General features: G+C 57.7%; 1 protein-coding gene across 1 annotated transcript; it reads left to right on the forward strand.

The window, feature by feature from the left end:
* Positions 1–1,699: 1,699 nt before the first annotated feature.
* IL22RA1 (interleukin 22 receptor subunit alpha 1) lies at positions 1,700–23,560 on the forward strand. The gene is made up of 7 exons (XM_002715977.6): positions 1,700–1,828; positions 6,781–6,913; positions 7,735–7,913; positions 10,879–11,054; positions 16,128–16,266; positions 20,755–20,876; positions 21,700–23,560. Exons 1-7 carry the CDS (start codon positions 1,786–1,788, stop codon positions 22,672–22,674), a joined length of 1,767 nt encoding a protein of 588 aa, XP_002716023.3. The 5' UTR covers positions 1,700–1,785; the 3' UTR covers positions 22,675–23,560.
* The last annotated feature ends 490 nt before the right edge of the window (positions 23,561–24,050 follow it).

Below are 24,050 nucleotides of genomic sequence, written 5' to 3' on the forward strand. Positions count from 1 at the left end.
CCCACCCCCACCCCCGCATCTCTAAGAGCTCCTGGGGATGGTTTTCTTGTTCCACCTGCTCCAATGGACACGAAGGCTCCCTACAGCTCAGCCAGCCATCTCGGTCCAGAGTCCCCTCCTCTCCCTAGGGGGTCCCTTCAGGGCACTTTGTGACCAGTTCCTCTCGCTGAAGTTGCCCTACACACCCCGTCCCTCAAGTCATTGAAGACTTCATCTCCATCACGGCCCATTCAGGAGCCCCGAGACGTCTCAAGCGGCAGCTCTCACGCCGAGGAGTCAGTCACCCAGCCCGTGACAGAGCTGGGAACCCACTCGGGACAGAGAGGCAGCCAGAGACTGGCCTCTCATAGCCCAGGACCAGCCCCCACCAGCTTGGGAGGGGGGCTGGAGCTGCCAGGAGGGAACGGGGGTGGGGCGTTATGCAGGAGCTGGAGCTCTGGGGGAGACTCAGCCACAGCTGGAGATGCCACCGGAAGCTGAGGAAGGCGAGGGGCGGGGTGGACCCTCACTTCTCTCCCCCAGTTCCCCACCGGCTCAGCCCATCAGGAAGCAGCTGACAGTCTGGGAAAATGTAGTTTCCTGCAGTTACAGATGAAAGGCACAGGCCCTACCTTCATTCCCCCAAAACACAGCACAGACTTGGGTCTGACGTTTGCCAAGGCTTGGGGCCAGTAGCAAACAATCACAACCCAGAAAACAACAGCATAAGCATAGCTCCCTGGGCATCCCAGCCCATGGCATCCAAAAGCCAAGCCCTCCTAGGATCCCTTAGGGGCCGGCTGTCTGGCTCTAGGCCTTGGCCTGCCATGCAGCTGGGACCAGCAAAACTCTCTCCAGGCAGGGCCCTCTGGTCACGTCCACCCTCACCGGAGTCCAGGCCCCTTCCAACTGCCCTGGGGCCCCGCACAAAGAGAAAGCTATTTCCTAAACACCCATCGCTTCGATAGTGTGAAGCTCCTGTTCATCTCTGCAGCTACCACTCCCCGTGGCGGAATGGCAGCTTGGGGGAGCAGCTAAAATCTTCATCATCCTGGGCCAGAGACCCACTGGTGAATGCCGCCCCTGGCCCCGCCACGGCCGATGGAATCACGGAGGTCTGAGATGGGCTTCTCGCTAGCCTTCTGCTGACCCCAGACGAGGAGGCTCACCTGTGAGTCCTGGGCTTCGTCTCCAACAGTCTCTCTCCAGGAGGGAGACTCACCCCGAGCCCATGGGCCAGCCTGGGGCACCTGCCTCGCTGTAGGGCTCAAGGAGGGGCCTCAGACACAAAGCCAAGGACAAGAGCAAGGAGTCAGAGCCTCTCCTTTGCTGCAAGGAAATTCTGGAACTTGTTCCCCCTTTGGCTCCCTTGTCCTGGTATTCCCCCGAGGGTAACGCCTCTGGGAACAGAATTAGTGGGACTAGAATAGTGCACACATGGCGCTGGCTTTTGTACACAGCACCACGTTGCTCTCTGATAAGGCTGTGTGGAGTGGACGCAGCGTCTTTTCTGCCTCAGCTCTCTGCTAACCCATGGGAGAGTCTTGGGATCAATCTGCTACCAGACCAGACAAACCAGCTGTCGCTGCTTTCCGCCGGTGGGAAGGGAACTCCCCTGGGTCCCGCCCAGGACCTGGGATTCCAGGGCACACTGCAGGCACCTTTGCACCCCTCGGGTCCTCCCCCTAGTCTTTCCCCGCCCCGTGCCCGGGTGGAGCCAGCTACCCAGGCAGCGAGACTCCCCAGCCCGCCCTCTGTGCGCCGCCCAGAGTGGAAGCCCAGCGGGGGCCCTGGCCTGGGGCCCCGATGAGGACACTACTGACCATCTTGACCGTGGGATCCCTGGCTGGTGAGTGCCCGCACCCGGTGGTCCAACTTTCGCATCCTGAGAGCAGGACGCAGGGTCGCCTCCCCACCCCATCACCTGGCCCCAGCATGGTCAGTTTCAGTTTCTTCCCTGCCAGAGCTGAGCTGGGTGCTGAGTTTTCCTGGGAAAGCAGATGTCCAGCTCGGGGGGACTGGGGAGGCCTGGAGGCTGGCTCAGGCCTTAAGTCGGTGGGGCTGTCGCCTGCTGTCACAAGTGCCGGCCCCAGCACCCCAGGGCGTGGAGAAGTGGCCTGGGGAAGGCAACACCCTTTGACCCCTGAAACCATTCTGGAGGAAAAGGCCCACCTGCCCCTGTGCTTGCACCTGGCGTACAGGACACGGAGGAGAGAGGGGGCAGGGGGTGCTCGAGCTCAGACCCCGACTTTCTCCCTTTCTCCACGTGTGGCGGGGGCTTCTGCCAGCCCCTCTGCTTAGGTGTGTAGGAGCACTTTCTCCCCGGCTACTAGGTCCTAGGACACCAAGGCCCACTTGAAAACAGCACTACAGGGCATGGTTCACACGACGACCCCCACCTGAGTAGGCTTGTGCCCTGGGGTTTAGAGAGCCCCGTGCAGAGCCCCCGCTTCTGTCCCCATTCTCCTGCAGGGTTGAGCGGGGACCTGGGCAGCTTTCTCAGCAAGTCACACCCCAGAGACCGGGGGCCCAGCCCCCTCCCCCCCCACCCGCCCCTTCTCGCTCAAGTGCAGGACGAGGGCCATGGAGAGACAGAGCAACTGTGAAGCCTTTGCCGCTGTCCCTGGCAAGAGCCGACCGGGCCCCCTGTGCTTCCAGCTCTGCCCTGGCTGCAACGGGCTGGGGGGATGGAGTACTTCCCCAAGGGGCTCCCAGGCATGCTCTCTTGGGCGCATTTGCCCCCTCCCCCATTCTGGTTGGACCAGAGGGGGCCCCTCACCCCCTCTCAGGCTGCACCCTCTGCGCGCTGGGTTGGTTTTGGTCTGGGAGTTTCTCCATAGCTTCGCAGCTGCTGCTTTCCCACACGAACGTGGAAGCGCTTGGTGTAGCTGCCGGGCTCCGGGCTGTGCACCGCGCAGGCCTCCCTGATTTCATAACGTAGACTTTCATCCAGGAAGTGTGGGACAGACGCAGGCTGGGGAGGCAGGGGATGGAGCGAGGAAGCGAAGTGAGCAGAGGAGGAGAGGAGAGACCCTGGTGTCCCTCGATGCCCCTAAGAGAGGGGCCCAGACAAGGTCCTCCCTTCCCATGTTAGGAAGCCAAGTGCACTTCCCTCTTAAAAGTGGTGTCAACCTCTGGCCAGCCAGCCCGGGGCCTGGCCTCATCTGCGCGCCCCAGCCTCCCCCCAGACAACAACTGGGACCCCAACCAGCAACCACTCCCACAGCAGCCTCCAACCCACCACCAGAAAGACCGAGCCCACCCCCGCCGGACCCTGGCCTTCCCCCAGTCTCACTCTCCCCGTCCCCGACCCCTGTCCAGGTCTGACTCCTCCATACTCCCTTCCTCAACTTCACACCCAGCCTGAACCCAGGACCACCTCCCCTGAAACAGACCCCAGCCTGCCCAGACTTGGGTCCAGACGAAGTGTCCGCCCCATCTCAGGACTCAGCAGTGCAGCCATCCCATTGGGTAAAGGCAGTAAGACACCCCTCGTGTTGTCCCCGGGCCCATTCTGAAGGCTCTGGGGAGCCTAAGAGAAAGATTTCGGCAGCTGCTTGGGCCAGATCAACGCAGAGTCAGAGAGGAGGTGGCCTTTGGTGTAGCCAGCGGATGGACGTGCCGCGGGGCTGGGTTGGTCTCATGTCTTCCCCAGTCCCGCAGGGGCCTCCCCAGGCCTCTGGCCCCTCTAGGAAAAATCTTGCACGAAGACTTGGAGTGGGAGTCTGCTGGTGGTCACGGCCATGTCCAGTACGGGGAGGCCCATACACGTCAGGGACACACATGCGCACACGGCCACAAAGCCTTGGCTCGGCCGGGCCTGCACCTGCCTCATTCCCACCCAGCCAGCCGCCTGAGCTGGCCGCCATCCGCCATGCCCGGCGCCCTTTCCTTCTCCTCCACAGCCCGGCTTGGCGGGGGGAGGCGGGGATCATAACTCCAGGCTCTTCCTCTGCAGTGAGATTGGGGAGGGGGGATCGTAACTCCAGGCTCTTCCTCTGCAGTGAGATTGGGGGGGGATCGTAACTCCAGGCTCTTCCTGCAGTGAGATTGGGGGCGGGGGGGTCGTAACTCCAGGCTCTTCCTCTGCAGTGAGATTGTGCCCGCTGCAGCAGCCCCCTTGCCAGCCCCCTTCTCGGGCCTCTGCCTCTTTTTCTTTGACATCAGTAACCACAAGCCGGGCACGGGCATAGGGCAAAAGGAGTCAGTCTCCCCCTCCCCCCTCCCCCCTCCCCCCTCCTCCCTCCTCCCTAAACTGGTCCCTCTACCAGGAGCTCCAGTGACGGAAGCCCCTCACACCCATAACAAAGGGTGACCAGGACCTCCCCACCCTGGCTTCCCCGGGCCCCTCCCCCAGACTCAGCACGCACACCTGGAGACCAATCCCACGCTGGCCACGTTCACAGATGAAGCCAGTCTAGCACTGTGGTGGATGTCGTAGGCCCTGCGGTGTGCTGATGGTGATGCTGGCCATCAGCCCTCTGTGAGCCTCAGTTTTCTCATCCGTTAAATGGGGTAATGGGAGGACCTGTCCCATCTGAGTGCTGTAAGAGGATTAGCCTAGTGTCTGGCACCTGGCTTGCACTTCACACCTGCCAGCTGCCACTGTCCCCGTTTGTCTTCAGGTAAATCGAATTACTTCTGTGTTGGAGACATGGAAACTGAAGTCCTGATCACTTAAATGACCCACGCAAGGTCACCCAGCTGTGGCGGACTCTGTCGTGGCCTACCCAGCACCAAATCTGTGGCCAGAGCAGTGCTTTTTCCTTCTAAGAAGGCAGCATGGTGGATGGGCAGGGATTGGCTTGGCCAAGAGAGACCCCGGGAATCCACAAACACCTCCTCCGCCATTGTTTTGGGGAAGTTGCTTGTTCGATACTTTAGTTGCCTGACTCTAAAACCCAGTAAAGACCCGGGAGGTGTTAAACAGTGAATGAGGAGCAGGGGGCATCGAACCTAGGGACTCAGACTCCAGTTCAGACGCCCTGTGTTCCTGGGTTTGGAACCGGCTTGGCCCCTGACTCCAGCTTCCTGCTAATGCGCACCCTGGGAGGCAGTGGGGATGGTTCAATGGCTGAGTTCCCGCCACTCATGCAGGACACCTGGATTCAGGTCCCGGCTCCCAGCTTTGACCCTTGCAGGCATCTGGGGAGTGAACTAGCAGATAGGAGTTCTGCATCTTTTCTCTTTCTCTCTCTCTCTCTCTCTCTCTCTCTCTCTCTCTCTCTCCTTCTGTGGCTCTCTCTGCCTCTGCCTCTCAAATACATAAAAATGTTATTTAAAATGTTTTCAAACTTAGAAAGAGGCATCCCCAGAAACGGAGGCTCTGGAAAGTGATCCCCTTAAAGACTGCACAATCCTGGGTATTTCTTGGCAAACTTTTAAAAAATATTTTATTTATTTGAAAGAGTTACAAAGAGAGGTAGAGACAGAGACAGAAAGGTCTTCCATCTGTTGGTTCACTCCCCAAATGACCACAATGACCGGAGCTGAGCCAATCTGAAGCCAGGAGCCAGGAGCTTCTTCCGAGTCTCCCACATGGGTACAGGGGTCCAAGGACTTGGGCCATCTTCTGCTGCTTTCCCAGCCCATAGCAGAGAGCTGGATCAGAAGTGGAGCAGCAAGGACTCAAATCCGCACCCACATGGGATGCCGGTGCTGCAGACCAGGGCTTTAACCTGCTGTGCCACAACACTGGCCCCTCTTGGCAAACTTTTTTAAAAATGTGAATGAGCGGCCGGTGCCGCGGCTCACTAGGCTAATCCTCTGCCTGCGGCGCCAGCACACCAGGTTCTAGACCCGGTCGGGACGCCGGATTCTGTCCCGGTTGCCCCTCTTCCAGGCCAGCTCTCTGCTGTGGCCCGGGAGTGCAGTGGAGGATGGCCCAAGTCCTTGGGCCCTGCACCCACATGGGAGACCAGGAGAAGCACTGGCTCCTGGCTTTGGATCAGCGCGGTGCGCTGGCCGCAGCAGCCATTGCGGGCGGGGCGGGGGAGAGGGGAGCCAACAGAAAAATGAAGAACTTTCTCTCTGTCTCTCTCTCTCACTGTCCACTCTGCCTGTCCAAAAAAAAAAAAAAAATGTGAATGAGCGACAATAACAAGAGTTGATAAGGATGTGGTGAAATGGCCGCCCTGGTGGGAATGGGAGATGGTGCAGCCACTTTGGAGAACAGCTGGACAGTTCTATGGTGTGAGCCGGCGAGCCCCCTCCTCATGCATACTGTGAAAAGGGAAACCATCCGGCCCCTTAAAGCATTGTGCACGATGCTTGGAGGCCACCCACCCACGCACCCGCCGACTGACGGGTGGAGAAGCAGGAGGAGGCCCTTCACACGGTGGAATGACCCCAGCCACAAAAGCGAAGTCAGGGCTGGTTCACGCTACCACAGGATGAACCGCGAGAACACCTGGTTGAGTGGAAGAAGCCAGACAGAGACCAGAAGCCAGATTCTACTTCAGGGACAAGTGCAGAACAGGCGCGGAAAGTGAATTCGTGGTTGCCAGGAGGCGCGGTGGGGAGGGAGGGAGTGCTCAAGGGGCGGCGGTCTCTGTGAAGGTCCTGGACCTGTTCTGGGAGGAGACAGGAGTGATGGCTGCCTGGGCTGGTGGTTTTACTAAGAAGCCACGGGACTCAGCACTTACCAATGGCGTGCTGTGTAGAGTGTGCACTGTAGCTGGACGTGATGAGTGGGAACAGCGGGCGCAGGCTGGGGGTGGGGCGCTGGGTCCCGCCCCCTCCCCTCACCGGACCTCCGCCCGGCAGCCTCTGCTCACCCTGCTCCCTCCCGCCCTCCCGCAGCACACCTCGCGGAGCAGCGCTCGGATCTGCTTCAGCACGTGAAATTCCAGTCCAGCAACTTCGAAAACATCCTGACGTGGGACAGCGGCCCAGAGAGCACGCCAGACACTGTCTACAGCGTGGAGTATAAGACGTGGGCGCCTCCCCCAGCCCCGCCTCCTCTGACCGCATCCCGGAGCCCACCCCTGCCAGAAAACCCCCCTCCCACTTGTCCCCTCACTGCAGCTCACTGCCCATTCCAGAGACAGCTCTGCTCCTTGGGGTTCCTTCCACAGAGGGAAGACAAAAGAATGGCTAATTGTGCAGGCTTTGGGGTCAGAATGCCCAGGCTGGAGGGCCAGCCCTTGACCATGTAACCTTGGTCCATTGGGTAACCTGGCCTAGCCTCAGTTTCCCCGTCCATAAAGGGAGATGGAGATAGTGCCCTCATCACAGCAGTGTTAGGCGGATTACCTAGGAGAAAGTCATTAGCGCTCATGCCTGCCAATGGTGATTTTGTAGTTCTTGGACAGACGGGTCAACCAGTTGTGCCCCGACCCGGGTAGGAGTATGGGCAAGGGCTCAGAGTCTTCAAGCCTGGGGTTCCCCCATGGTCCTGTCCCCCTGGCTCATGGCGAGCCACGAGCCACTTCTGCCACAGGGCGCCCAGGAGCCCAGAACGTGGACTAGGGCTGGCTGGGTCCAGATCCGAGCCCTGCCCCAGCCCTCACATGCACCCTGCAAGGGCTTGGGCAAATTTTCTTTCTCTCAGCCTCATCTTCCTTGTTTGCAAAAGGGGGAGAGTGAAGTGCACGCCTCAAGGAGCCCTCAGGAGAGCCGAGGCCCCTCACGTAAAGGGCCCGGGGCGTGCAAGGCACCAAGTCGGTGTTAGATGTGCTTGTCCTTAGTAACCGGCCGAAGACCCAGCGCCAGCCTCCCCGTAACGCTAAGCTCGGTCCCCCTCCTTGCCCGCAGGTACGGAGAGAGGGAGTGGCTGGCGAAGGCGGGCTGCCAGCGGATCACCCGGAGATCCTGCAACCTGACCGTGGAGACGGGCAACCTCACGGAGCACTACTACGCCAGGGTCACAGCCGTGGGCGCGGGGGGCTGGACTGACACCAAGATGACCAGGCGGTTCAGCTCTCTGCAGCACAGTGAGTGGGAGTGTTGGGGGGTGGAGGGCACAGGAGCGGGCCTCTGCCTCTGGGGTGAATGGAGGGGCTTGCAGGGCCTTGGGGTCCACGCAGCAGGTGGGGGTGGGGCTCCAAGGGAAGGTGCCCACTTGCAGCACATCCCCAGTGGGTGTGCTCGTGTCTCTCCACCTTGGCTGCAACCACTCCAGCCCAGACCACCCTCTGCAGAGCCCCCGAGGGATCTTCTCAACATGTAACACCCCCTTCCCCCTGCTTACCGCTCCCCCCCCCCCCACCTCCAGCAGCCACTCTTCACTTTAAGGGCCAACTCTGGCTGCAGCCCCGAGGCCCTGCCTACCCCAGGCCTCATCGCAAACACCTCACCCGCTGTCCGCTGTCCGCTCCTGCCTCTCACTGCTGCTGCCTCGGGGCCCTTGCTGCTCCCACTGCCTGGCTCAACTTCCGCACGGCCCCAGCCCTGACCGCCTGATTTCAGTAGCTCACTGCCTGTTGTCTCCAAGTTCATCACAACCCGCAATGACTGGGCTCACCTGTGTGTGTTGCCTGCCTCCCGCACTAACACTCGAGTTTCATGATGGCCTGGTTCCTCTTAGCCCTCCGCAGATGCCTGGCACATAGAATATGCTTTATACGTTGCTCATGGAGGGGTGGTTTATGGACGGTGAATGGATTGTAAATGTCTGATGGATGGATTGTAAGTGTCTGATGGATGGATTGTAAATGTCTGATGGATGGATTGTAAATGTCTGATGGATGGATGGATTGTAAATGTCTGATGGATGGATGGATTGTAAATGTCTGATGGATGGATGCATGGATGCATGGGTGGATGGATGGATGCCAGTTGCTACACTGCCACACATGCTAAGTATGTGGTGATGTTCATCGACTGATTTACATCTATGTATGATTTTGTAAGACATTTATTTTGCTTATTTGAAAGGCAGAGAACGGGGGGAGGGGTGGCGGGGAGAGAAAGAGAGGTATCTTCCATCCCCTGGCTAACTTTTCAAAGGGCTACAATGGCTGGGGCTGGGCCAGGCTGAAGATAAGTCCCTGGAATTCCATCCAAGTCTCCCACATGGTTGGCAGCCCTGGCACTCCACCCAGGTACTCGAGCCATTTTCTGCTGCTTTTCCCAGGGAGCTGGGTCAGCAGTGAAGCAGCTGGCGCTTGACCCAGTGCCCACCTGGGATGCTGGCGTCACAGGCGGCAGCGGCTTAACCCACTGCACCACAACGCTGGCCCCTATGTATAATTTTTTTAAGATCATAAAAAATTAAATTAAGTAACTTATTGGCTTTTTTTCTTGGATTATTCAATTAATCCATGTTCATGGTAGAAAATTTGAAGATAAAGAAATATGTACACAGAGAAAAATAAAAGCCACCCTCAAATAACATGAACCTTCAGACAGAACCACAGTGTTTAGCAACTGTATCTATGACTTTGGAATTGGATGGGGTTTTTCGGTTTGCTTTGGGGGCAGGTTTCCTGCATAGGCTGGTTCTCTGAGCATTCGCCCATGTCATTAAATATGTCTTCGCAGCATGAGATATGTCACAGTTGCAACCCGACCCAGGCTCTGGAGCTGCTCATATTTACTTACCTCATTTCTTGTGTGAGGATGGTTAGCTCAGTTTTTCGGTTTTATAAATAGCCCCGTCGTGGACATTCTCTGACTCAGATGTTTTACGTCTTGGAGCTCAGTCACCCCTTGTGGAATTTGTTTCTGAAGATGTATTTATTTAAAGAGTTACAGAGATAGAAGAGATGGAGCGAGTGAGAGAGGTCTTCCGTCTGCTGATTCACTCCCCAGACGGCCTCACTGGCCAGAGCTGGGCCAGACCAGAGCCAGGAGCCAGGAGCTTCATCTGGGTCTCCAACATGGGTGCAGGACCCAAGTACTTGAGCCATCTTCTGCTGCTTTCCCAGGTGCATCAGGAGTGAGCAGCCAGGGCTCCAACCAGCGCCCATATGAGGTGCCGCCATCACAGGCCGTGGCTTAACCTGCTACACTAAGCACCACACTGGCCCCGAAGGACTTTTATAAATTAGATGAGGGAGGTGTTCCAGGAATCCCTGAAGGTGTATGCAGGATTCATATATGTACATTTTATTCTTATTTATGTTTTTTAATTACTTGATAAGCAGAGGCATAGAGAAAAAGGAGGAGAGGAAGAGACAAAGACAGATGGAAAGAGATCTTTCATAGGCTGGTTTGTTCGCCCAGTGTCTGCAATAACTGGGGCTGACCAGGCTGAAAGTGGGAGTTGGGAGCCCAGTCTGGGTCTCCCACAGGGATGGCAGGGATCTAAGTATTGATCCTCCCAGGGTGTGCAGTAGCAGGAAGCTGGGCTCAGAAGCAGAGCTCAAACTCACACACTCCAGGACAGACTGTGCAGGTCCCACGTGGTGTCGTGACCACTGAGCCGCATCCCCACTTCTTTGTATGTGCACGTTGAGGGGAAAGGATCCAGCGCTCATCAGATTCTCAAGGGGCCGCTTGTTGCCTTGGAAAATTCCATCAGAGAGAGGCTGAGGTCCTCGGGCTGGCCTTGGAGCTGAAGCCATAGCACTACCAGTGCTCCAGTGTTGACGGTGGAGTGGGACCCTGAGTCCGGGACATGCCTGAGGCTACTGCCGCCAGTGCGTTAGGGAGAAAGGCTACTCTGAGCAGACTCAGAGGCTGGGACAAGGGTGGGATAAGGCGTGCAAATCTGGGGCAGGTGCCCCGTACCCTGGGTGCTTCCTGCCCACCCTTGGTCACCACTGGGCCAACCTTAAACCCACACACCATCTGCTTGCAGGACATTGCCCCTTCTCCTGTTTGTCTAGCTGATGCTCTCAGAAGTATACTGGGGCTGGGGCAGGAGACGAGGGGGAGCTATCACTTCCCACGGTCCAGGGAAGCCTCAGACGCGAACGGCCAGTTCTGACTTTTTCCCTCTCTCCCTTTCTCCAGCTGCCATCAAACCAGCAGATGTGACCTGTATCCCCAAGGTCAGGTCCATTCAGGTGGTCATCCACCCTGCCCCCACGCCCATCCATGCAGGGGATGGCCACCAGCTAACGCTGGAGGACATCTTCCACGACCTGTTCTACCGCGTGGAGCTCCGTGTCAACCACACCTACCAAATGGTAAGCGGCGGTGGGGTTGCACCCTGCCCTTCTCTTTTGCTCGGAGCTGCCCTGCTTTAAATAGAACGAGGACCTGCTGTATAAACAGCATTCTGCAGAACCTCCCTCCTGGAGGTCCACGGACCCTGCAAGTGCTGCAGAGCCAAGACCCCAGTCTCCGTTTGTCTAGTACAACTTCTCTCAGTTTATCTGGCTGGAGAAACTCCTGTTGCGCATAATATAGACTTTATCTTTTTTGCATGACACCTTCTAAAGTCCCGGGAGGGAGCCTCCATAAGCATCCTCAGAGAATGCTGGAACCCATTCCCACGGCTGCAGTCTGGTTTTGCTCATTCTCCATGACTTGTAGGAACTGTGATCGTAGGCAGTGTCTTCTCTCTTTTTTTAAATTTATTTGAAAGAGTTACAGAGAGAAGTAGAGCCAGAGAGAGAGGTCTTCCATCTGCTGGTTCACTCCCCAAATGACTGCAACAGCCAGAGCTGAGCTGATTCAAAGCCAGGAGTTTCTTCTGGGTCTCCCACACGGTTGCACCTTGGGACGTCTTCTACTGCTTTCCCAGGCCGTAGCAGAGAGCTGGATTGGAAGTGGAGCAGCCAGGACTCGAACTGGCGCCCATACGGGATGCCGGCACTGCAGGTGGAGGCTTTACCTGCTACGCCACAGTGCAGGCCCCAATTATTTCATTTTATATTCAAAAATATATGGTATTTCCCCCCAGCCCAGTTCAGGTGAATGAACCCGTTTTCCCTCCATATGGCTCTCATTGTCAGTGGGTGGAGAGGGAGTGGGAACAAGAATTCGAACAGCTGTGGGTAGAGGAAGACAGCGTCCCGGGAGCGGGAGCAGGGCAGGAGATCCGCTCAGCACGATCTGGACGACTCCCAGGAAACCGGCACCAATGACACCAGCTTCCGAGGTGTGCCAGGTGGCACGTGCCATTGTCTCTTCTGCACCACAGCCCTAGGAGGCAGATGAGAAAACGGAGGCCCCTCGCTGGAGGTTGTTCGGCATAGAAATAATAGCTTAGGCGGGATTCGAATCCAGTTCCATTCAAAGTCCACATTTCTCCTCCTACCAGCCTATGTCCCCTACTACGCTTCGAGACAGGAGCGGGAAACCTTTCCTGGAAAACACAAACTGCTTAATTTGGCGGGAGTTGGAGACATGCAAAACAGTTTCTCAAAACACGGGTTCTGGATCTGAACACTCGGTCAGAGTCTTGTGCAGCACTTGTTTTAAAATGCAGGTTCTTGGGCCTCCTTCCAGCCTCCATAATCAAACCCTTACTGTTGCCTCGTGGGATCTGCACCTTAGTGAGCGAGTGAGCGAGTGAGCGAGCCTACCCCTGCAGCGTGAGGCCCTCTGATGTAGAGGACCCTGGGAGAAAATCGTGAGGAGGGGGAGCACGGGGTCGAAGGGGGGATTTTTATCTATCCAAGAGCAGGAAGATTCCTTATCACAGCCAGCTGCGGTAAATATTTGGGGTTGAGCTGAATACCTTATTGTTGGGATTTCTAATTTAATTCGATTTGTGATCAGACAATTCGTTCTGCTTGACGGCAGTTCTTTGAAATTTATTGCGATTTGTTTTACGGCCCAGCATATGGCCTGCTGGGGCTAAGCTGCCTCCAGCTCTTGAAAAGGTGTGTTTGACAGCTGTTTGGCTGTGTACTCTGTAAATATCACTTGGGTAGAGGCAGGGAATAGTGTTACAATGCGCTCCTCTGTCCTTCCTGACCTGGGGGAAGGATCTGTCGGTCTTCTAATTACCCAGGGTATTAAACTCTCCTGGGATTGTCTAATTCCACTTCAATTCTCTGCATTTTTGCTGCATGCATTTGAAACTCTGTCGCCAGACATATACCTTCATTTACATGACTGTTACAAATTCTTGATAAATTGACCTGCTTATCCTTGTGAAACGTCTCCTTTGATCTCTAGCAATAAGAGGGTACTTCAAAAGGTTAGTGGCAAAACTGAACTACAAGATAAGTTTCTTTTGTCGCAAAAACAATTTTGAAATCCACACATGGGTTTTCATAACCCTCATTCTCCAAGAACTTTCCAAAGATCCCTGGAGTTCTTTCCGGAGGATTGAACTAGACTTCCTCTGATACCAGTAGAGTCACCGCAGCCTTCTTCGGTTTGCATGGTATACTTTTCTCGTGTATTTATTTTCAACCCACCTGCGTCTTTCTGTTTAAAGCACACCCCTGCAGAGAGCATTCTGGCAGGCTTTTTTTTTTAAATGAGATACAATCCACATATCATAAAATTTATCCTTTTAAACTGCAATTCAGAGGTTTTTAGTATATTCACAAAGTGGTACAACCATCACTGCTACCGAATTCTCTATCTCCTGTTGATCTCTTCAAATTCTCTTCATCATTTCCTCGGTCATTTCTAACTTGTTGGTAAGATCATTCGATGAGTTTTTCAGTTTCATTCATGGCATTGTTCAGTTCTGACATTTCCAATATTTATAGTTTCTATCTTCTATGGAGACTTCCTATTCATTCATTATTAAGATACTGGCCCTCATGTCAAGCGTGTCTTTAACATTGGCGTGGACTAGTTGCTGTGTGTGGCTGTCTTGGGGTGGTCACGTGGGTTGTTCCTTCTTCTACAGTGAGTTCCACTTTCTCTTTCCATGTATGACTCAGACTTGGAATGCGTCCTGGACATTAGGAAGGACACACTGAAGTACTCTGGACTTTACCGTCTTCCTCCAGAGAGCATTACTTTGTTTGTTTTAGCCGTTTATTTAGCTGAAACTATGAAATCTGAGTCCAGCTTTGTTTTGTTGTGACCCCGAGCAGGGCTGCTGGGAGTCCATGCCATTCAGGCACACTGCAGGGCCCGGCCAGGATATTCGCAGAATTCATTCACAGAGCCCGGGGCCTCCCGTTCTGTGGGTTGCACCTATCTGTGGGTGCAGTTCAGCCCTTGAGATTATCCCAGACTCCTTCCTCTGCTTATTCAAGGCTGTGAGACGACAGGGTCTCTCAACTGGGCTCTTCCTGCAGGCTAAAAATTAGGAAATTCACTCAGCGCCATGCCTTTCCTCCTCTCTCCACCTTCTGCCTGCCTTTGTCTACTCACCTGTGCCTTTAGGTGGTTGTTTTGTTTTTTGGTGAGAAGTAAAGCTGTTAATTGGGGTAAGGTTTGCCCAACAGAAGCTGTAGCTTACAAGAATCAGAATGAAGAGAGATCAGGATTGGAAGTCAGGGGCCTACTGCAGTAGTCTGGGCTGAAAATAGCAATGGCTGGAACCAGATGGGAACAGCGAAGAACTTGGGAGAGAGGAATCTCGGGGCTTGCCACCTGTCCTGGAGTTGGGTCCCATGGCTCCAATGTATGTGATTTCAAATATGTTGCACAAAACTCTAACTTGTACAATCTGTTTATGTATTTATTCACCTGCTCCCACACCCCTCCTTCCAAAAATGACCCCAAATCTTGGCTTCCATGTGCCTAGAAGAGGAAAGAGAGAGCCACAGGGCAGTCTACTCCTGGCTATGGAAGTCCCAAGAACACAGGCCTTGCCCTTTCTTTTTTTTTTTTTTTTTTTTTTTTACAGGCAGAGTGGACAGTAGGAGAGAGAGACAGAGAGAAAGGTCTTCCTTTTGCCGTTGGTTCACCCTCCAATGGCCGCCATGGCTGATGTGCTGTGGCTGGTGCACCGCGCTGGTCCGAAGGCAGGAGCCAGGTGCTTCTCCTGGTCTCCCATGGGGTGCAGGGCCCAAGCACTTGGGCCATCCTCCACTGCCTTCCCTGGCCACAGCAGAGAGCTGGCCTGGAAGAGGGGCAACGAGGACAGAATCCGGCGCCCCGACCGGGACTAGAACCCAGTGTGCCGGCGCCGCAAGGTGGAGGATTAGCCAAGTGAGCCGCGGCGCCGGCTCAAGCCCTGCCCTTTCATGGGAGGTGTAAGGTTCAGTTAAGGGCAGTGTGGCACAAAGATGTGAGAGAGGATGTGTCACAAATGGCTCTGAGGTCTGGGCTTGGAGATCAGAAAAAGAATGATGCTATTAGCAGAATCAGAGAATTCAGCATGGGTATGGGTTCGAGGCTTGGGATGGGGCAGGACCCAGAGAGAGGAGGTCACCATGGATGGCAGGAGCCCTGGACTCTTCCTGAGATGGTTTGGGAGTTACCCATCCATCGGGGATCACAGGAGTCACAGCTCTGGACAGTCAAATGACCAGAGGGCATGTGAGCGAGAAGGAACATGCATGAAGGAGGCGTCTTGAAAATCTCAGCTTTGAGAGGCAAAACCAAGTGGGAAAGCAATCAAGGGATAAGAGGAAAGGCAGGACACACACGGCAGCCGAGGGCGAGGGGTTCAAGGAACAGGAGGTTAGGGTCTCACAGGGGATGGGATTGAACCATAGTCACAGCAGGGGGGCCCCGGCAAGTGCAAAGGAACTGGAGTTTGGTCAGGCAAGCTGGTGTTTGCCAGCACCACAGGTTTTCAGCACTGCCGGGGAGGGGGCTGCAGAGAGATGAGTGCAGACGAGACAGGGACTGGGATTTTACCTTGCCAACATGGGCAGCCCATCCAAGGACTTGGGATGCAGGAGCATGAAATCGTATTGGTTGTTGAGTGAGATTGCGATGGCACCAGGGTGAATATGGCGTGGGCAGGGGCAAAGCCAGGGACAGGCAACCAGTGAGGAGGCCACTGCAAGGTGCAGCCTGCAGGAGTGAGGCCCAGTGAGAGCAGAGGCAATGAGGAAGGTGAGAGGCGTGCACCTGCAAAGGGTTTTTGGTGAAGAAGGAGAAGAGGAGAAGAACTGGAAGAAGAGGGGTTGTGGGTGGGGGGATTGGAAGGAGGGTGGTGATGATGATGTCATAGTAGTAGGTAGCATTTGCTGATTGCCTGCTGCATGCCAAACGCCACTCAGTAAAAAGGACATGGGGGCTGGCTACTGATTGGATCTGGGGGGAAAGCAGGAGGCGGGAGTGGGAGTGGGGACTGCAGACCGACTCAGCCGCTGGTTGGGCAGCTGCTGGCCCAGGAGGAGCTCTCCATGGAAGAGAAATCACTCTGGGTTCTCGGTTAAATTCAGCACCTTGGAGGGAAGCAGAGAGAATACGAGTTCTTTGGCCTGACGCCTGACACGGAGTTCCTCGGCTCCATCACGATCTTTGTGCCCACCTGGTCCAAGGAGAGTAACCCCTATGTGTGCCGAGTGAAGACGCTGCCAGGTGAGTTCCGGGGGAGCCAGAGAGAGGCGGGACTCTGAGTCCAAGCCTTCACTCTTTCCTCCAGGTAACCACGGTGACGCTTGGGCAGGTGCACAGGAACCACGGAAGGGTTGGTATTTAGTGTATTATTAAGGTCGATCTCTGTTTATCCGTAGCTGGGTTAGCTGATGGGTTATCAGAGTCAATGTTTAATCCCACCCTCCAGTCTACACTTGGGTTTCCTCTCTCTCTGGCAATGCCCTGGTAACACCGCAATGTTCACCCAAGTAAGATATACTGGGGGGGCGGGGCATCTGCAGCAGTGAGAGCAGAGAAGATAAAAGGACCCCTCAACATCTTCCCAAGTCCAGTAAGAATAAAGGCAGGCCGGCCCCATGGCTCACTAGGCTAATCCTCCGCCTTGCGGCGCCGGCACACCGGGTTCTAGTCCCAGTTGGGGCACCGGATTCTGTCCCAGTTGCCCCTCTTCCAGGCCAGCTCTCTGCTGTGGCCAGGGAGTGCAGTAGAGGATGGCCCAAGTCCTTGGGCCCTGCACCCCATGGGAGACCAGGATAAGTACCTGGCTCCTGCCATCGGATCAGCGCGGTGCGCCCGCCACAGCGCGCCGGCCGCAGCAGCCATTGGAGGGTGAACCAACAGCAAAAGGAAGACCTTTCTCTCTGTCTTTCTCTCTCACTGTCCACTCTGCCTGTCAAAAAAAAAAAAAAAAAAGGAATAAAGGCAATGATGATGGCCGGCACTGCTCCTGTGCCAACCAGATGGCTGTCCACCTGAGCAGTCTGGGCGGTGGGCACCATCCTCCCGATAGGACACTGACCTTCAGAGTGGTTCAGCAACTGGCCCAAGGCCACACAGGTGCTGAGAGATGGAGCGAGATCGCGTTCTCACCACGGCTGGGGCTGGGCGAGAAGCTGCCTCCTGCTCCTCCCTCCAGCATGTCGCAACACCACCCCAGCCCCTGCCTCAAGCTTCCTTATCAGTGTCTGCTTTCATAGGCAGACAGTAGAGAGCTGAGAGGATGGAAATGCAAGCGGGCTGTCGGGCGGGTTGGGAAAAGCAGTCTCCCCGCAGTCGGCGTGTTTGGGTTCGTGACGCCAGCAAGGTGATTTCTGTTCCAACTGGGGCAGAGTTTCCTCTGAGAGCCAGACAGGGCGTGGTCCCAGGGGCCCCTCTGTTTGGTTCAGAAACTCAACTCATCCATTTCCCGAAGAGCCCCTAGGAGACCGGTCCTCCACCCACATCCCAGGGCGTTCATTAGCAGGGGACATAGGCCAGCTGGCCACTTGCCCAGGACGCACCCTTCTGGGAGCTGGGACTACTGCAGAGCGAGAGGGGCAAGTTGAGAACCGGAGGAAGGCACGGGGCTTCTCGGGCGCTAAGCTGGGAGCAGTGCTGGCTGGTGCCCCTGTGCCCTGGCCTGCATGGGGCAAATCGAAGCCGTTCCTGCCCATCCCTGCCCCGCCCACCTCCTGGCACATTCGGGCGGCTTCTCCTTCTCAGGGAGCCTGCTCAGGAAGTGACGCCATTTTTTTTTCTAAGACTGTAGCTACTTTTATGTAAATCACACTTCTTGGTGGCTACGCCTTGATGGCATTGAGAAGGCACTTCATCCTTAGGAATATTATAATTAAAAATAATTCCTGCCGTTTATTAAGTGCTGCCAAATTCCCACGCTTGGGTCACATGCTTCACATGTAGTCTTTTCTTGAAAGATTTATTTATTTGAAAGAGCAACAGAGAGAGAGGAAGAGATGGGGAGAGAGAGAGAATCTTTTTTTTTTTTTTTTTTTGACAGGCAGAGTGAACAGTGAGAGAGAGAGAGACAGAGAGAAAGGTCTTCCTTTGCCGTTGGCTCACCCCTCAATGGCCGCTGCGGCTGGCATGCTGATCCGAAGCCAGGAGCCAGGTGCTTCTCCTGGTCTCCCTTGTGGGTGCAGGGCCCAAGGACTTGGGCCATCCTCCACTGCACTCCCTGGCCACAGCAGAGAGCTGGACTGGAAGAGGGGCAACCGGGACAGAATCTGGCACACTGACCGGGACTAGAACCCGGTGTGCCAGCGCCACAGGTGGAGGATTAGACTAGTGAGCCACGGCGCTGGCCGAGAGAGATCTTTTAACTGCTGGTTCACTCCCCACCTGGCCATAACAGACAGGTCTGGGCGAGGCCAAAGCCAGGAATCAGGAGCTCCATCCAGGTCTCCAGCGTGGGTGCAGGGGCCCAAGTACCTGGGCCATCACCTGACGCCTCCCGGGTGCATTAGCAGGGAGTGGATGGGAAGCGGAACAGCCGGCACTCGGATACGGATGCTGGTGTCACAGCTGGCGGCTTAACCCGCGAGTCACAACGCCGGCCCCTTTACCTGTCCTCTTTGATCTTTATTATTATTGTTATATTATTTAAAGTTTAAAGCAACCCTGCGAGTTGGGTAGCCTCATCCCCACTCTACGGAGGAGGAACTCTGCCTCAGCCTGCCTGTGGCCACACAGCGGCTCTCACCACCTGCTCCACACTCACTCCTGTTCCTCCCGTCTCAGGCTCCCTTGGCCTTGTGTGCTGTCTGCCTCGGGTGTGCCAGCTGTGCTGGGTGCGCCAGGTGTGCTGGGTGTGCCAGGTGTTCCAGGGGTGCTGGGTGTGCCAGCTGTGCCAGGTGTGCTCAGGGTGCCAGGTGAGCCGAGTGTGCCAGCCATGCTGGGTGTGCCAAGTGAGCCGAGTGTGCCAGCTATGCTGGGTGTGCCAGGTGAGCTGGGTGTGCCAGTTATGCGGGGTGTGTCAGATGTGCCAGGTGTGCTGGGTGTGCCAGCTGTGCCAGGTGTGCTCAGGGTGCCAGGTGAGCCGAGTGTGCCAGCTATGCTGGGTGTGTCAGGTGAGCCGAGTGTGCCAGCTATGCTGGGTGTGCCAGGTGAGCCGAGTGTGCCAGCTATGCTGGGTGTGCCAGGTGTGCTGGGGGTGCCAGGTGTGCCAGGTGTGCTTGGGGTGCCAGGTGTGCCAGGTGTGCTGGGGGTGCTGGGTGCTACCACCAGCACCCCCCCTTCTCTACCTCTCAGGATGTCTGCGAGGGTCACAGCACAGCATCCCAGCATCTGGGTGCTAGAAAGGGCTCCAGGGGTCAGGCACCCACACTGAGGCGTGATTGTGCAGGGGCTGTGAGGGTGAGCTCGGGACCGTCACACGTGGGCCCTGGCTTCTCCACTGAGGGCTGTGTGACCTTGGCCAGGTCCACCTGGAGCTAAGACTCAGCTCCACTGTCGACAGGAAGGAGCCTCCCCCACCCTCCACGTTGTCTTGGTGACGGGGGGTGGGGGCGGGGGCGGACAGGCAGCGCACCAAGCGCAGTGGCAGATGGCAGACCAGAGAGGGTCGTGCAGCAGAGCCAAGGCTGCCCCGCGAGCCTGCGTTGCAGCCAGGGCTCTGATACCCCGCTGCTGTTTTCGTTACCGCATGCTGCCGCCCATCGGTGCAATGGCAAGTGTATCCAGCCCGGGAATGTTCTGAGTGCCCGTCCTGTCCTGGAGCAGGAGCAGTGGCCTCCCAGGCACGTTAGGCATGTCACGCAGGGCCGGTCGGGACATTCAGGTCCTGTCTCCCCCCGCAGCAGCGGGGAGCATGTCAGGTGACAGGGACGCGTGAACCCCTGGTTCACGGTGATTGCTGAGGTCAACGGCGGCTGGTGATGGGCGCCCCAGACCAGAAGGAGGGGGACAAACCCTCTAGCGTCCTCTTCCTCTCCAAGCCCATCTCGAGCCCCGCTTGGACTGGTGTGTCCACCCCCAAGATGCCCGGCCAGGAGAGGGAGGGGCACGGGAGCCCGGAGTCACCCCTCGTCTTCCTTTTTGGAAAGAGTGGTGACTTCCCAGGGTCCCCAGGACCTTGCCGCACAGGACAGGCCCTCTGCTTGTGCCTCTGCCCCTCCAGGCGCCCCCCTACCCCACTCCCCAGAGATCAAGAGTCCCTGGAGCAAGGCCTCCCTTCCAGACCGCACCTGAGTACCCTCGGGGGCCTGACATTCCCAGTACCCACGCCCTGCACCTGTGTTCCCAGGGAAAATGTGACCCTGGTCCTCCCTGGCGAGGGCTGACCCTCGGACCCAGCAGCTGGCCATGGGTGGCTACTTGTAGGGGATGTGGCTGAGCCGGGCCGCCTTGGGCACGTGCATCAGGGCCCTGTCAGTTGTAGTTGGAATGGGGCCAACGGGGGGAGCTCTCTCTGCACCTCCACATTTCCGCCCAGGACTCAGAACCCCAGGAATTCCGAGTGGAACCCCGGAATCCCAGGTGGCTATGATGAGGTGGCTCAGGGAGCTCCTTGTTTGAAATGTGGTAAAAACACGGCCATGTAGCCTGAGCACACAGGACCCCACTGGAGGTCTGGCCCCAGCCCTGCGAATGCTGAGGGTAGGAGCCCGCGGGGGCACGCAGCGTCCACACGGCGACCAGGCCCAGCCAGATCCCAGCCTCACGCTTCCTTCTCTGGTCCCTTCTCGCGCCCAGATCGGACCTGGGTCTACTCCTTCCTGGGCGCCATCGTGTTCCTCATGGGCTTCCTGATGGCGGTGTTCTGCTGCCTGAGCTACAGATACGTCACCAAGCCGCCGGCACCTCCCAACTCGCTGGTGAGCCGTCCTGCCTGGGGCAGGGGGAGGTGCAGGGAGGCCCCCCCGGGAGCAGAGGGCAGGAGCGACTGGTCGTGGCGAGCATTGCACAGGGGCAGGTGGTGGGGAAAGAGTGCCCATGGAGCGGGGTTGCACAGTGGCTTGCAAGGCCCAGGGCCACGTGGGGGACGGAGGACTCCCGGGAGCAGCAGGGGCGGGGGGGGGGGCGGGGAGCCATGAAGCCCCAGGGTGACCAGGGAACACAGGCCTGATGCTGCCCCTCTTTGCGTTTCTTCAAGAGAAGTCAGAATGTCAGGTTGTAATGCAAGAGCTCCCAGTTCTCAACTCTTCAAAACTCATGTTAACATGTGAAGCCCCAGACGAGCCACACAGAGCCGCTCAGAGGCCCCCAGCCCGCAGGCGGAGTCACCTGAGCTGCAGCCACTCAGGGAGGGGTCCCCTGGGGCACCTGGAGGCAGCAGCCAAGTCCAGATGAGCCTTGGTCTCCTCCTGTCCCACCTTGCCCGTGGCCAAGCCCTTGGGGACCCGTGAGCCCTGAGAGCGAACCCCAAGGCAACCCTAAGTCTGGGTCATCTCCTTCTGGGGTCACGCACCTCCTGGGGCCACCAGAGCCCGACTCCCCATCCTTGAGATTCCCCGGGCTTCGGAACTGACCCTCAGCCAAAGCACAGGGAGCCCCGTCCGTGGCATTCAGAGCAATCTCTGGGAAGCAGAGAAGTGTGGGGCTTGTGATCTTGGGAAGGCCCCTGGAGGGTCCGCCCCACCCCCCACGCCGAGGGCCTCCGCTTGACCTACAGGGCCGGGTTCTTGTTGTCCCTCACAGAACGTCCAGCGAGTCCTGACCTTCCAGCCGTTACACTCCATCCAGGAGCGCGTCCTGGTCCCCGTCTTTGACCTCGGCGGCCCCAGCAGCCCCGGCAGCCTGGTCCAGCCTGTCCAGTACTCCCAGATCAAGGGTCTGGGGCCGCAGGAGCCCCCAGGAGCCGCACAGCTGCACAGCCCGCCCGGGATGGTCTACGTAGAGCAGTCGGACAGCTCCGTCCTCAGGCCCTCCGACGCCACGCCTCCCCAGACACGCTCCACCAGGCTACCCTGTGCCCCCAAGGCGACCCCTGAGGTCCCACCACCATCCTACACACCCCAAGTAACCCCCAAAGCAAAGCCGCCCACCTATGCCCCACAGGCCATCCCTAAGGCTCAGCCCTCCTCCTATGCCCCGCAAGCCGCGGCCGACAGCTGGCTTCCTTCCTATGGCGTGTGCGTGGCTGACTCCGGCAAAGACCTGCCCCCTGCGGCACTCGCTGGTCCCCAGCACCTCTGGCCCAGGAGTCAGATCCCGGAAGAGGCGCCAGCAGGAAGCTCCATCCCAGAGGGCCTTTCTCTGCAGGAAGTGACCTCCTTGATCTCCTCAGCCGTGGAGGACCCCAGAGAAGACAGCCCCTTCCACCCGCCCCTGGGAGTTTGCAAGGACAGAGAACGTGACCTGGGCGTGCTGCACAGCGAGGGACCGGGGATCCCAGGGTTCCTCAGGAATGATCTCCCACTCCTCTCCTCGGTCCAGATCGAAGGCCACCCCGCACCCCTGCTTTTGAACACCCCTTCCCCTCCCTGTTCCCCCTCAGAACACGGCCCAAGTCTCTGGGGCCTGCTGGACTCTGTGGTGTGTCCCAAGGATGACAGTGTAGGGTCCGAGGCTGAAGCCAAGGGCTCAGCCCCCAGGGCCCCGGGCCTGGAGCCGCCCACAGAGCTGGACTCACTATTCAGGGGCCTGGCCCTGACCGTGCAGTGGGAGTCCTGAGAGAGGGACGGGGAGAGCCTGGGGCTTCCTCTTGTCACCGGCACCCAGCCGTGCCACACAGCCTGTGCTGCAGCCCCAGGTGGGCGCCCTGGAGAGGGCCGGAGGAAGCAGGACGAGGGGTCCCCGCCATGAGTGAGCTCTCGCCAGAGGAGAACCTGGGGTTCAGCTGCCGCAGGAGGAGCTGCAGGCGGGCCGGCACGCCAGCAAGGGTGGGCTCGCAGAGCCCTGGTGGAGGGGGCATCAGCCCCAGGGGCTAGCGGGGAAGCCTCCCAAAGGAGCCGGCATCTCTTCGCCCCGTTCCTGGCCCATGTCAGCAGCCACAGCGAGCGAGCCTCGGCCACCTCTGCGCAGCTCACCACCGTCAAAGGAGCCCGGAAAAGGACACTCACCGTCCGCCAGGCAGAATCAGGTCAAACCGCACTGCCACCACGGTCAGAATCAAGCCCAGTGGCAAGACTCCGGGGAGGGGTGCGGCCTGCGGCTCATTCCCTACCAGGGGCATCCTGTGCCTCAGCTGCAGGCTTCGCCCCCTGCAGGCCCACCAGGCAGAGGGACCCCAAGTGCTCTCTGCAGGCGGAAGGTTCAGACTGGATGCTAAGAACGGGGTTTGAAAGGAATGTGGGGGCTGGGTGGCCTCTGAGAGGGAACACAACAGTGAAAAACGACAGTGAAAGAACAGTACTTACCTGGCAGCGCTGGGCCCAGCCTTGGGTCCAGCTCACGCACACTGCTCACCAGCTGGGTGACTTCAGGACCTCAGTTCCTGCATCTGTGAAACGGGGAGAGCAGCACCGCCTCCCCGGGTGGTGTTGAGGGGAAATGAGACAATGTGTGTCAAGGGCTCGCTCACAGCAGTGGTGCCCAATAAATGGAGCTACTTCCCGGGATGACTCCAGAGCTGTGCAGACTGAGGCGGGCTGCATGCTCCCCCAGGCTCGCCGAGCTGGTCCTGCAGGCCACACTGGGTCAGGGGAGGCCGCGCAGGGCCTTCCGGAAACAGGGTCTAGAGACAAGATACTGCACGCCTTCTCCCCGAGGCTGCAGAAGGAAGCGGTGTGGGGGCTACACAGGCCATCTCAGACATCTCTGTCTGCGTGGAGTCCCCACGCCGCTGCACTGCCGCCTCCCGGACCCCACTGGCGGCAGCGCTGCCCAGCCCCATGCTCCCACCCCCGTGTCCACTCCCAGGCTGGGCAGGCGCCCCCGGCTCTGGCTCCAGGATGCCACTACACCCTCGTGTTCCTCACGTCTCAGGTGCCCCTGGGGTGGGGAAGGCGAGACCTTGGGGATCCCAGCTCTGGGTCTCCCAAAGAAGGGGGGTCTCCTACAGGAGCAGCAGTGGTCAGGACAGAGCTAGAGCTGGAACCAGGGGCTCC

The sequence above is a fragment of the Oryctolagus cuniculus genome, chromosome 7 (genome assembly GCF_051225735.1).
Source record: "Oryctolagus cuniculus isolate XC-2025 breed Fujian yellow rabbit chromosome 7, ASM5122573v1, whole genome shotgun sequence".
Taxonomy (NCBI): Eukaryota; Metazoa; Chordata; class Mammalia; order Lagomorpha; family Leporidae; genus Oryctolagus; species Oryctolagus cuniculus.

Bases quoted from the DNA above. Each gene is read 5' to 3' on its own strand.
- IL22RA1 (XM_002715977.6), top strand. From the start codon at position 1,786: ATGAGGACACTACTGACCATCTTGACCGTGGGATCCCTGGCTG. The intron at 1,829-6,780 runs GTGAGTGCCCGC...GCCCTCCCGCAG, and splicing joins GACCGTGGGATCCCTGGCTG to CACACCTCGCGGAGCAGCGC. The intron at 7,914-10,878 runs GTGAGTGGGAGT...CCCTTTCTCCAG, and splicing joins GTTCAGCTCTCTGCAGCACA to CTGCCATCAAACCAGCAGAT.